The sequence below is a fragment of the Capsicum annuum genome, chromosome 2 (genome assembly GCF_002878395.1).
Source record: "Capsicum annuum cultivar UCD-10X-F1 chromosome 2, UCD10Xv1.1, whole genome shotgun sequence".
NCBI lineage: Eukaryota > Viridiplantae > Streptophyta > Magnoliopsida > Solanales > Solanaceae > Capsicum > Capsicum annuum.
The window spans coordinates 129000606-129015478 of record NC_061112.1 but is presented as its reverse complement, the minus strand read 5'-3'; the positions used below and the strand labels follow the sequence as shown (position 1 = coordinate 129015478).

At 33.2% G+C, this 14873-nt stretch overlaps 1 protein-coding gene across 1 annotated transcript; it reads right to left on the bottom strand.

Moving 5' to 3' along the window:
• Window positions 1–841, bottom strand: LOC124896272. Its single transcript, XM_047407813.1, has 4 exons — window positions 717–841; window positions 496–625; window positions 149–409; window positions 1–57 (listed from the first exon to the last, which is right to left on the bottom strand). The coding sequence occupies exons 1-4, from the start codon at window positions 839–841 to the stop codon at window positions 1–3; spliced, it is 573 nt and encodes a 190-aa protein (XP_047263769.1).
• Between the last annotated feature and the right edge of the window lie 14032 nt (window positions 842–14873).

Sequence of the window (14873 nt, the reverse complement as noted above, 5' to 3'; positions counted from 1 at the left end):
TTAGTGCAACTTCTTTAATATCTCCCATGAATTTGGTTCACGGCCCATTTCGGTTGCCTAAAAAAAAGTTCAACATTAAAATCGGAGATGAAGTCAAAGAATTAATCTATTAAAGTACAAAATTTATCAATTTTATAGTATGTTCTACTGTTGACCTGGAACCGCCGATGTGCTTGCTTGGACCAGTGCCCGGACCACCAGTTTCACTACATCGATTTTGAGTTGCAATATGAGATTTGTTCTTAAACTCATCAGAAGCCCAATATGTCTTCCAACTTTGCCAAACATCATCCAACACAAAATTTGGTTTGTTTATTTGTCTTCGCCAATGATATATTCTTTTTGTATATAAGTTGGATGAGACCTTCTTCCAGGTGCATTCAATTATGGAATTCTCTGTAGGATTCCACTGATATGATTTCTAGAAAAAAATTTTAGTTAGAGACATAAACACAACAACAACATTATAAATTTTTAATATAAAGCAATATTTACCATAAATTCATGCCAATAGAATTTACGAGTGGATTCAGTAACACCCCTCCATGTGTATCCAGTAGCATCTTGTCGTTCCTTAAAATTTTCTGTGATGGTCTTTGAGATATAATGACCATTAGGGACAAACCTGAAATATAATTATAAAAAGTAAATTATATATTTTATGAAATTTATTTTTTAGAAAAGGTAAATAACTTTGTAAAAATATCTTCTCCTACTTTTCTCCGACAACTGCTATGACCAACTGCCTAGTTATTGATAAGTTGCTACTAGACCCAATAGAGATATCTATGGAACCAGAAGTATCAGGAGAACCAGCAACCAATGATGGCGTATCACTCATATTCTAAAATGATAATTATTCTATAACTGCAAAACAAAGTCCATGAAAAACAATCCACAAAAGGAAATCTAAAGCTCAAAACTTTCATTCAAAACACTTCAAGAACTTAGCTTGTACAGTCACACACAAGAACAAGATAAGAGCAACAAGATTCAAGCACCTTAAATTTCAAAACTTTAATTCAAAAACATAAGCTTTTTGAAGATACACAACAAAGGAAGTAGTACCAAAACTCAACACAAGCTAGTACATGTAACTACTAACAACAGGAAAAATTAGGTTTTTTTTTTTTTTTTTTATGATGTTCACATTCCTCCTCCCCCTTCTCCTCCTCCTCCTCCTCCTCATCATCCTTGTCCTCATTCTCATCTTCATCATCATCCTTGTCCCCGTCTCTATCCTCATCCTCATCCTCATTCTTCTCTTTCTCCTCCTCCTCACCCTCCTCCATGTCAATAAGCATACCATCTGGATCATTCAATGTGTTAGGTATTTCATTTTCATCAATATCAATCTCATGTATTTGACTATCATCCTTTTGAAAAGATGGATCATTCAATGTATAAGGTTGTTCTACTTTTTTGGGAACATCTACAACAGAGCGTGCCTTTATTGGGCAAACGGCTAACCATTCACTTACTGTCTTTTTTACAGTAAGATACATTTCAAAATAACCTGATATGCTTGTACAGCCATAATAAATGGTTCATATTTGTTAAAAAATCTTCTTTTGTTAACTTTAATAAGATTATACTGTGGATGCACTCTTGTACCATGCTTTGGCGTCGGATCAAATCAAGAACACTTGAATAACACGGTTCGCTTGAATGATAATGCATTATACTCTAGTTGCAAAATCTCTATCAATCGACCATAGTAATCGATATTATCTGCACTATGGCTAGAGCCCTTGATGCATACACCACTATTCATCGTAGATTTATTTGAACCGTATTCTTCAGTATGAAACTTGTAACTATTTACGACATATCCATTAAAGGGCTGAACCATATGTAATGGCCCTTCTGCAAGATCTTTCATGATTTGATTGGTAATGCCGAAAGAAGAATTCTGTGCCTATTGACATTATAAATAATTAGACATCAATTAAGATTGCATTTTATGAATAATTAAGAATAATTTAGACCTATTAATACTTACATATTTTTCAAACCAAGATGCAAACTCTGTTTCAAGTTTAACGTCAATCTCGCTATCTTGAATACATAGTTGTATTAGTCTCAAGATGTCTTCATAAATTCTGAAAGAAAAAAGCTAATTTTATTTTAATATCAATTTTTTTATTGATATTTATAGATGATTCATAATTAACTTACTTGATGTATGGTTTTACTTCATCACAATTCAATAAAATATATGTACGAGCTGCGTGATATTCTTTATCATCTAACCTCCTCTTTTTAAGCTTACCAAAACCTGGACCAGCTTGCTTAAAAACAAAAAGCATCTCAGGATCATCTTGTTCAACTCCACCATCATCTAAATTTCGTGGCACTTTTCTGTGTCATGTTGGAATGTGTGACTTAAAGTAGTGCGCACAAAATAAAGATGCTTCTTCAACTAAATATGTGTTGCATATAGAAGCTTCAACTTTATTCTTATTTTTTACATCATTCTTGTATCTACGGAGATTCCTGCAAACATTAAAGTATGTCAATATGGTAAAATTGATATATTTATTTATCTTTATTATAACATATAATTAACTTCATTTACCTCTCAGTTGGATACATCCATCATTTTTGAACCGGGCCCGCTAAATGTTATTCATAAGCTAAATGGATAGGAAGATGTTCCATGGAATCCCAGAAGCTTAGAGGAAAAATGCGCTCAAGCTTAGTCAAGATGAGAGGAATATTTTCTTCTAATTGTCTCATTTGTTCTTCTGTAATTGTTGTAGAGGTGAGATCTTTAAAGAAAAGACTCAACTCTGTCAATGGTTGCCACACATTTTGTGGAAGCAATTCTCGAAATGCAATAGGTATTAACCGTTGCATAAACACATGACAATCATGACTCTTCATACCAAAAAGTTTACGCTTGTTCATGTCAACACATCTTCCCAGATTAGACACATAACCATCAGGAAATCTCAAGTCTTGCAACCATTTAAGAGAAATTCTTTAGCCTTATCATCAAGCATATAACAAGCCTTTGGATACTTTTTGGTACTTTCATTCTGATGTAGCTCTGGACGATGACACATGAGTTTAAATCTTCTCTAGATTTTGCATTGTCCTTTGTTTTTCCCTTGACATTCATCACAGTGTTGAAGATATTATCAAAAAAAAAAAAGTTTCAATATGCATTGGATCAAGGTTATGCTTAATAGGATTTGTTGGCCAGTAAGAAAAGTCCCAAAAAATACTTCTTTTCTTCCAACCACATGCATTATTCTTTAAAATTTTGGCATTTATCGCATCAAAACCAAGTTCTGTTACTTTCATGAGTCCCAAGTCTTCAATCTCCTTAAGTATTTGTACACCCGATTGTTCAGCAAATGCGATATTCTGTACAATTTGACCTCTCTAAAACCACTTTTTATTTCTTCGTCATGAATGATTTGGTGGTAAGAACTTTCTGTGATTATCAAACCATGAGATCTTTCTACCATTGGATAGTGAAAAAGCATCAGAATCTTTCATGCAATAAGGAAAGCTAACTTTCCTGCTGTACTTCAACCCGATAACATTGAATATGCAGGAAAATCACTTATTGTCCACATCAATGAAACTTTCATTTGAAAATTATTCTTACTTGAAACATCATATGTTTGAATTCCCTCCTCATATAATTTGTTTAACTCTTGAATGAGAGGCTGCAAAAAGACATTAATTTTTTGTTTTGAATTTTTGGGACCAGGTATAATCACAGACAAAAACATGTATTCATCCTTCATGCTCATCCAAGGTGGCAAATTATATGGTGTAACTATCACAAGCCAAGAAGAATATTGTTGGCCAAATTGACCAAAAGGTTGAAAACTATCAGTTGACAAACCTAATCTAACATTTTTCACTTCAGATGCAAAAGAAGGGTGTGCCTGATCAAACTATTTCCAAGCAGGAGAGTCAGAGGGAAGACGCATCACACCATCCCTTTCATGCTCAGAATGCCATCTCATATGTTTTGCTGTAGCATCGGATGCATACAATCTTTGTAAACGCGGAGCTAAAGGAAAATAATACATCTTCTTATAAGAAATATTAGTTTTCTTCTTGGAGCGTTGATGTTTTGATCTCTTAAATCGAGGGTGAGAACAAAACTTGCAATTGAAAAGTTCACTATCCTCCCGCCAATAAAGCATACAACATTTTTGCAACAGTCAATCTTTTCAACCGGCAAGCCCAATCCTCTCATTAGCTTTTTGGTACTATAAAAGCTATCTACCATTATGTTATCAGTTGGCATTAATTTTGATATAAATTCACACAAATCATCATACAATCTTTCAAAAAAATGATGTTCTGCCTTTAGATTCAATAGACGAGCAAGACAGACGATTGTGTGTGTCCATGTGGATTTTTCGACCAAATTTCTTGTTCTGATGCTTTGAGCAAATTATAAATATTTTGTTGTGGGATTTGGATCCTCTTCTATGTTACCATCAAAAGAAGTCCCAGCAACATCAAAAACCATAGATCGAAATTCATTATGAGACTGAAAATTCACGGTTTCACCTGAAGCTGAAGCTTCTTCTTGATTATTATCATACACACTTGAACCTGGAATATAACTTTATCCATGATGATGCTAACGATAATAATTCGGTACAAACCATTATTTCCAAGATGTGTCATAACTGTAAACTCATCCAAAATATTTTTATTTCGACACTTACGATGATTACAAGGACATCTTAATTTTTCACCGTCTATACATTCTGAATGACTTTTAGCAAATTCAAAAAAGCTCTCAACCCCATCAATAAACTTAGGATTTATGAATCCATCTTCCAACAATCTATCATACATCCACTCACGATCAGAATTATTCATATCGTGTACTCTGAAATCGAATAAATATGTTAAAACTTACGTGTTGACAAGTAATTTTCACATAACTGTAGAACATAGATAAACAGGAGAGTATACCAAAAAAAAGAGAATTTACAGAAAGATGTGACTCTATTCAAAAGACACCCATGCTCTACGCAAATAGAAATATCACAGATGAACCAAAAAGACAATAAACAGGAGACTATTCCTTAGATAGACAAAATCTAGCTCTTGTACTTCAAAAGCTCTCATAGTTCTTTCCTGTGCAGTTATTAATGATTGATCAATGCATTGACAGAATTGAAGATGGTAGAAAGGTATTAGAAAGCTAATAGCACAAAGACAAATAGCTAGCACATTTGTTGCCAAAACATGCACTATTGTAGTCCATTTGTATTTACCTTGGTGTCAACTAATTAATGACAAACGCAACCAACTTAAATTCAAGTATAGTCAATCATGTGAAACACCACTAGCAGTAGCTAGACATTCTACTCTTAAGTTAATCTTGTTTGAGGTTTGAGAGTTATATTCGTTCTCAAAAACAAACAAAACTTGTTAATCGGATCAAGTTGAAAGAGAATCATTTAGTTGAATTCTAATTTCAGACAGTCCAAGCAGCTTCTCTTACTTCATTCCAAATGACATCACTAAAACTAAGTACAAGTGTTTGTGCTATATAAACTGATCAACTTAAACACATATCCAAGTATTGTTTCCAACATACAAATTTCTGAACCACACAACCATAAGCTTCACTTTCTTAAAAACTCTCCAGCAAGTCCTAATGCTTTTAGAACACGCAATAAGAAACTACACAATTATGAGTCAAATTACAATCTTACTAGAACACAAAAAGATGCATATAGAAAATTTGCATTCAATAAAATTACAGGCATATATTATCAAAATTTTCAATGAATCAATGACAAACACGAAAAAAATTAAACTCACGTAATAGTCAATCATGTGAAATAATACTAATTGTAACTACACATTCGACTCTTTAAGTTAATCTGTTTTGGTATTTTGAGAGTTATATTCATTTTTGTCGAAAACAAACGATTATGTGTTCATAGGAAACAAACATTATGATTGAAGAATTTTGAAAGGTGTACGAAGTAGAAGGGATCGTCAGTCCTATTACACCTTCAAAAGAGGCGCATAGAAATGTGCATTCGACGACATTAAAAGCGAACACCTTCACAAGAAGCGCATAGAAAATGTGCATTCAACAACATTACAGACAAATGTTATCAAAATTTTCAATGAATCAATGACAAACGTGCTTCTCAGAAATTGTATAATCTCAAAACTGACCATAAATATCATGTGAGATACGTGACAGAATTTCTTACGCTAAACTGACCTTAAATATCATGTTAAATATCAATTGAAATACATATCAAAACTGGCCTTAAACTAACCTTAATCTCAAAACGTGACAGAAATTTTGACCTTTATCATCTCAAAACTTAAACTTTTCTTTCAATAAATTTCTTTCAACAAATTATCATGTGAAATATTACTAACAGTAACTTCAAAAACTTCAGTTCTAACAATTTTTTTTTTCAAATTATCAAAAGAAATTTTCTACACTTTGTTACCTAGTGACCTAATTAATAGACTACAGAGATATAAAACCCGAAGGAAAGGCAAAAATTCACATTGAAACGAGATAAAAATGGGGAAGAACGCTCACCTGTTCGATGAAGACAACAAAATCTGACCTAGCTTTAGCAAATTTTCTACTCGATGAAGCCAAATCTTAAACACCCACCTTGTCTAATGGAGCAAAATATTGTGAAGTAAAGTAAAATCGAGATAAAAATATTTTGAGAGATATTTTTTGGCACTTTTCTATTATGAAGCCAAAGAGTAAAGTAAATGGTATTCTTTAGATTTGAGGGAAAATAAAAAGATGCAAAAGTTTTTGAGGGAAAATGAAAAGATGTAAAAATAATTGAGAGGAAAAATGAAAGGGTATGCGCGAATTTCTACCTTTGTTATGGAACAAAATCCGTCACAAATATTTTAAAATTAATTAAATTTTTTAAAATTATATTGTGACGGAATAAATCTGTCATAATTTTTTATTATATTAGTTAATTTTTTTTTAAAAAAATTGTGATGGACAATTCAATCTGTCACAAAGTTAATAACGAATTTGTGACAGAACATTTTTTTTTTTTATCAATTTTAACTTGTGACAAAAATATGTCCGTCACAAAAATTATATTGAAAATCTGTCACAAATTTATTACAAATCTGTTACTCTTTGAATTTTTATGTGAAAAATAAAATAATTTAAAATTATTATATTTATGCAATAATGTTGCATCACAAATTCATCAACATTCTGTCACAATTTGTAACTGAAGTGTTCCGTCACAAATTTTCCGACACAATTTGGCCATTTTCTTGTAGTGTAGGCATGAAGTGAAAAAAGTAATGTCATTATTGTTGCAATTTACCTTTTTTTTTTTTTTTTTTTTTTTTACATTAGTGGATATAAATTGAAAAGAATATGGTCAATTATTTAGATGTAGCTCAGTTAACCACAGTGTCATTACCTCCTACTAATTGCCACTAATTCTCAAATGACTATCACATTATGGTGGTGCATTTCATTATTAAAATAAAAATATAAAAATGTATGATAATTTTTAGGCATGAAGTGAAAAAAGTGATGTGCATTATTGTTGCAACTTACCATATTATTTTTTTGCATTAGTGGATATAAATCAAAAAGAATATGGTCAATTATTTAGATGTAGCTCATTTAACCACAATGTCATTATCTCCTACTAATTGCCACTAATTCTCAAATGACTATCACGTTCTTGATATTTATTTGTGGAAGATATTTTACAGCTATACAAAAGATGTCTTCTTTCTTGTAAAAACATGTTACATGCTGAAAAATATTGTAGTATATAATAAGTTAAGAGTAGTGATAGAGAGTAGTATACAAATATATTTAATATACAAAATATAGATTTTATATGTTGAAGAAAGATATTATTTTGGTAGAGCTTTGAACTTTTCAATTAATCCGGAGTTGCTTGATGTGTACATCGTGTTGGGTTCATAGTAGATGAAAGAAGTGTGAATAGAAAAATGGAGAGTAAAAGAGTGGAGGGAAGGAGACACTAAAATGGAAAGTGTACTCCCAAATTGGCAAGTTTACTCTTTCTCCCACATTGGTAGAAGAAGAGAACTTGAAGGTGTTTATATTGAGAAACACTAACTCCACATGGTAAGTGAGGCAAGAAATAAGAGATGCCTCGCGCCGTTGTTGTCGTCGCTCGCTCGGTTTCGGCTTTGCATCTATCTTTTTGGACAAAATTTTTTTGACAGAAATTTAATCCGAATATCAAAGGGAAAACGCTCCATTTATAAGCAGACATGCAGATTTTTGAAACAATATTTCTGACTTGTAGGCAAGACCGCTTCGTTATTGTAGAAGCTTGGAAACATTCGGACTTCCTTTGCAGGAATTATATTCTGAGTGGTCTCCAAGACGACCTCTATAATATTTATAGTGGAACCAATACATCAAAGGAACTGTGGGGGCCACTTGAACGAAAATATAAGACGGAGGATGCGGGAATTAAGAAATTCCTTGTTGCACGGTTCCTGGACTTCAAAATGATAGACAACAAATCTGTTGTCTCTCAAGTACAGGAGTTGCAAGTCATCATACATGATTTCCTAGCAGAAGGTATATCTTTGAAAAATACCTTAATTGAACAAATTAAAAATGTTCTTAATACTCACATAAACTGTTTTGTAGGTTAAATTGTGAATAATGCTTTCCAAGTAGCATCGATAGTTGAGAAGCTACCACCTTTGTGGAAAGACTTCAAAAACTACTTAAAGTATAAACACAAGGAGATGACTGTTGAAGATCTTATTGTTTGACTTCATATTGAAAAGGATAATAAAGCTGCCTAAAGAAGGTCAAATGGAAATTCTACAATTAATGGAGCACATATTGTAGAAGATAACCAAAACAATTCCAAGAAAAGGAAGAAAGCTGAACAAGGAAGCAATCAACCTAAGAAAAAGTTCAAGGGAAAATGCTTCGACTGTGGCAAGATTGGCCACAAGTCCCCAGATTTTTGTACCCCAAAGAAAGGCAAGAAGAAGGATCAAGTAAATATGATTGAATCCAACAAAGAATGCAATGATCTGTGTGCTATGTTCTCAGAATGTAACTTGACGGGGAATTCTCGCGAATGGTGGATGAATTCTAGTGCCACCCGCTATGTATATGACAACAAGGAGTTATTTACGTCATTTGCTCCGGCTCAAGCAAAAGAAATGATCTACATGGCTAACTCCGCTACTACTAAGGTGGAGGGAACAGGAAAAATTTATTTAAAGATGACTTCCGGCAAGGTCGTGACACTGAACAATGTGTTATATGTTCCGGATTTACGTAGGAACTTAATTTCTGTTTCACTCCTAGATAAGAACGGATTCAAATGTGTAACCGTTTCTAAAAAAAATATAATTAGCAAAGGAGAAATGTATGTAGGGAAAGGCTATTTGACCGAAGGCCTTTATAAGATAAATGTAATGACTGTTGAAATAAATAAAAGTTCAAATTCTTCTTATTTGCTTAAGTCTTATGATTTATGGCATGAACGTTTAGGTCATGTTAATTACAAAACATTACGAAAACTGATTAACTTAGAAGTTTTGCCAAACTTTGAGTGCAATAAATCAAAGTGTCAAACGTGTGTGGAATCGAAGTATGCAAAACATCCTTATAAGTCCGTTGAAAGGAATTCCAATCCCTTAGACTTAATACACACTGACATTTGTGATATGAAGTCAACACCATCACGTGGTGGGAAAAAGTATTTCATAACTTTTATTGATGATTGCACTAGATATTGTTATGTCTACTCGCTAAATAGTAAGGATGAAGCAATAGATGCGTTTAGGCAATATAAAACTGAAGTTAAAAATCAGTTAGACAAAAAGATCAAAATGATAAGAAGTGATAGGGGCGGAGAATATGAATCTCCCTTTGCGCAAATATGTGTAGAGAATGGAATCATCCATCAAACTACGACCCCATATTTACCTCAATCTAATGGAATTGCGAAAAGAAAAAACCAAACTTTGAAGGAAATGATGAATGCCTTACTTATAAGTTCTGGTTTACCTCAAAACTTATGGGGGAGGCTATCCTTACGGTCAATCGTATAGTCAACAGAATTTCCCATAGTAAGACATAATCAATTCCTTACGAAAAATGGAAAGGAAGGAACCCAACTTGAAATATTTCAAACTGTGGGGGTGTCTAGCGAAGGTTCAAGTTCCTATACCTAAAAGGGTTAAGATAGGACCTAAAACGGTGGACTGCATGTTCATAGGATATGCTAAAAGTAGTAAAGCATGTTGATTTTTGGTTCATAAATCTGAACATCCAGATATTAATGAAAATATGGTAATTGAATCAGACAATGCTGAATTCTTTGAAAACATTTACCCGTATAAAATTAGACATAAATAGTCTAGTGGAAGATCTAAACGACCTCGAGATGAGCCAAGCGAGAATGTACATAATGAAGAAAATCCAAGACGTAGTACACATCAAAGAACGTCAACTTCGTTTGGATCGGATTTTGTAACATTTCTCTTAGAAAATGAGCCTCAAACATTTAAAGAAGTGATGTCGTCGTCAGACTCATCCTTTTGGTAAGAGGCAGTCAATAGTGAGATTGATTCAATTTTAAGCAACCATACATAGGAATTGGTTGATCTTTCTCCCGGAAATAAACCTTTAGGTTCTAAATGGATCTTCAAAATAAAAATGAAGGCGGATGGTACTATTGATAAATACAAGGCAAGACTTGTAGTAAAAGGCTTCAAACAGAAGGAAGACCTCGATTACTTTGATACATACTCACCAGTAACAAGGATAACCTCGATTCGAATATTGATTGCCTTGGCGGAGGTATGTGACCTTCAAATCCATCAAATAGATGTGAAGACCGCATTTCTAAATGGAGATTTGGAGGAAGAAATATACATGGAACAACCTGAGGCTTTTGTGGTTCCAGGAATGGAAAACAAGGTGTGTAAACTTATCAAGTCATTATATGGACTAAAGCAAGCACCTAAGAAATGGCATGCAAAGTTTGACCAAACCATGTTGGCAAACGAATTCAAGATAAATGAATGTGATAAATGTAAATATATTAAAGACACTCCAAATCACCAAGTCATTGTATGTTTATATGTGGATGATATGTTGATCATCAGTAGAGACATTTCTGACATAAATGCAACAAAATGAATGCTCGAGAGCAAGTTTGATATGAAGGACCTTGGAGTTGCAGATATGATCTTAGGTATAAGAATCCATCGAACTCCACAAGCGTTGGCATTGTCACAGTCTCATTATATCGAAAAGGTACTTGACAAATTCAAGTATATAGAATTCGGTATTGCCAAGACTTCATTGGATACGAGCTTTGCACTTCGAAAGAATGAAGGTGAAAGTGACTCGCAATTGGAGTACGCAAGAGTATTGGGATGTTTAATGTATATAATGAAATGTACACGATCAGACATAACATGTACAATTAGTAAATTGAGTTGGTACACGAGTAATCCCAACAAAACTCATTGGATGGCAATGAAAATAGTTTAAGGGTATCTTAAATACACTCAAAACTATGCTTTGCATTATAATAAATATCCTGCGGTACTTGAAGGATATAGTGATACAAATTGGATCACTAGATCGAACGAAGTAAAATCTACAAGTGAATATGTATTTACTAATGGTAGAGGAGCAGTTTATTGGATATTATCCAAACAGACTTGTATCGCTCGCTCTACAATGGAATGCAAATTTATCGCTTTAGATAAAGCCGGTGAACAAGCAGAATGGCTCCGAAATTTCTTGAAAGATATTTCGTATTGGCCCAAGCTAGTGGCACCAGTATTAGACACTGTGATAGCCAAGCGGCAATAGGTAGGGCAGGGAGCATGATGTACAACGGTACATCTTGTCACATACGATGGAGACATAATACCGTTAGAAAACTTCTCTCTAGTGGAATTATCACTATTGACTATGTAAAGTTAAAGGATAATGTGTCTGATCCATTTACAAAAGGCCTATCTATAGAAGAAGTGGAAAGAACATCCAAGGAAATGGGTTTAAGGCATAGGACGAGTCAGCATGACGGTAACTCTACCTAGCATACTGGAGATCCCAAGAGTTAGGTTCAAGGAGATCAAACAAAGTTGTGTCTGACAGGTTCAACATTGTCAATTACCCAACCCATTCTCATGATGTAGACAATGTATAGTAAACAAGGATAAGAATGTTAGTAAAGAGAATGTTGTCAATTACCCAACATTGAACGTTTAGAAATCACCTATGCGAGGGCGAAGTGTAAGCCGCTTCAAAGAGAATGTTAGTAAATGCCTATTCTCTAAGCTCTCATGAAACCGGGACGTGTTCATGGCTGAAAAGAACAAAATTATGAGAACCATAAACGTTAAGAGACTGATTTTGTGACATGTATTGTCTAGGTGTACAATAAAGCTCGATGGTTCTAAGATATCAAATCTACCGATTGACCGAGTGCATCCGATACATGTTCACTACGGAAAGTTCAAAGGGAAACCCACTTATCCAGATGCAATCAGTCTTTGCTTGATGATCACATACTTGTCCGTAAAAGTTTTACGAAAAATAATAATTCCCCATTCATATGGGGATTGTTGGGTTCATAGTAGATGAAAGAAGTGTGAATGGAAAAATGAAGAGTAAAAGAGTGGAGGGAAGGAGACACTAAAATGGAAAGTGTACTCCCAAATTGACAAGTTTACTCTTTCTACCACATTGGTGAAAGAAGAGAACTTGAGGGTGTTTATATTGAGAAACACTAACTCCACATGGTAAGTGAGGCAAGAAATAAGAGATACTTCGCGCCGTCATCGTCGTCGCTCTCTCGGCTCGGCTTCGGCTTCGGCTTCGGATTTGGATTTGGATTTGAATTTGGATTTGGCAAATGATCGATCGATGGGATCTATCTTTTTTGGACAAAATTTATTTGACGGAAATTTAATCTGAATATCAAAGGAAAAACTCTCCATTTATAAGCACGCATGCAGATTTTCGAAACAATATTTCTGAACTGGTACAATGCTTTGAAACAGTATTTCTGTACTGGTACAATGCTTCGAACTGATGCATATGTTCAACGAACTGATGCACTGTTTCGTGAACTGGTATGTCTGTTTAGAAAAGGACATGTTCTTTCAATAAACAGACATGAATTTTCAGAAACATCACACCTTTTAGGTGAACCTTTGCCTCTTTTCCGAAGAGGCATGTTGTGGTTATATAAACCTGGTTTCTTCCACAGGATTAGTACGAAATTTTAAGATTAAAAAACTCTCTTCTTGTCTCAAAAATATTTTGTGTGATCACTCAAAACGTTCTATGAGTTCGACGAAATTTCAACCATTTGAGGTACCGCTATTGTTGGTCTGGTTAGCCATTTTATCCTGGGAGGAAAAATTCCACAATCTCGGGTATAGTGAGGGGGATTATTTCCTTAAGGAAAATCCATGAATTCGGACGACTTGGCTATTTTCTGTTTCATCTTTATTTTCTGAAAAAATAAATACACCTCTTGGAAAGGTCATTTTGATCTTGTGTTGAGGGTATTTGATACTTCATTGTGTTCTTGTTTATACTTGAACTCAAGTTGAGGTTGTTTTTCTACTATACAGATTCTGCGTGCCCGAATATATTGTGAGAAGTAACACATCGTTGATGGGATTTTGTATTCTAGAGGGGATGAGTCAAAAGTGATACTGTTGGATCGATGTAAATTATGCTGCAGTGGACCTCTTAAAGAAAGCGAGATATTCACGCCTCAATCAAGAAAAAAATTATTTTATCTTCTTAATTTTTCGTATTTTCAACCGTGATTTAATTATTATGATATATTACACCAATTTCTCAAAAACGTCACTTAAATATGTGATATTGTTTGCTAAATTTAATTTTGTATCATTAAAGTCAATTCGTTTTAGTTTTTATTCTAAACTTACTCAAGATTGACTAATTTTTCCATAACTAATTATGGGCTATGATTTAATATTTAATTTTGTCACCTCTAGTTATTAGTACAACAGAGAAATCAAATATACAAAGACTAAGGGGTCATTTGACACAGTGTATAAAAATAGTAGTGAATGAAATTGATTAGTAATGTTGAAATTAGTTGTACTTAAATTAATTATGTTAGAAACTATTTCATATCGTCTGTTTGGTTTCGGACTATTTCATAACACTGTATTTAATAACAATTACTATTGACTAATACTTCAATCACAAGCTACAATAACTCATTAAATTTCAATTAGTTACTAGAATTCATAAGAAATTAAAAACGATAGTAACTACAAAATTTGGGGTTTTTAAAATAAAATATCAAAAAAAATAAAAATCGGAACAAGTTTTAAATTTTTAAAATAGATCAACAGTTATATCTTGGATCAAAAAAGATTTGACGCAGGTTCAGGAACTTGAATATTTAATTTTCAAAATCTTTCACAAATCTATAATCTATAATCGATAATCGATAATATATTAAAAGTATAAAGACCCTTAGAAAAGTGATTTGAATTTTTTGTCCTTTATTTAAAAACTGTGCAGACAAAATCATCTTTTCACTATTTTTCTTAAATAGTTATTCAATTATTATTTACTATTTAGTTCTTTAAAATTAATTAAAACCTCTATTTAATCTAGGTAGAAAATCATACCATTTAACACTTCTAAATCAATTACAATTATACCTTAAATAGACAATAATTTTTAATTTTATTTAAGTTATATTTTTGCAGCAATATTCTTTGCTTACTGTGACGTAGGTTATGAAGGTATGCCGAAGAATCCAAGAGTTAAAACAATTGAATGTGATTTAGAAGAAGCATTATAGTTGGAGCGGTAGAAAAGAGAT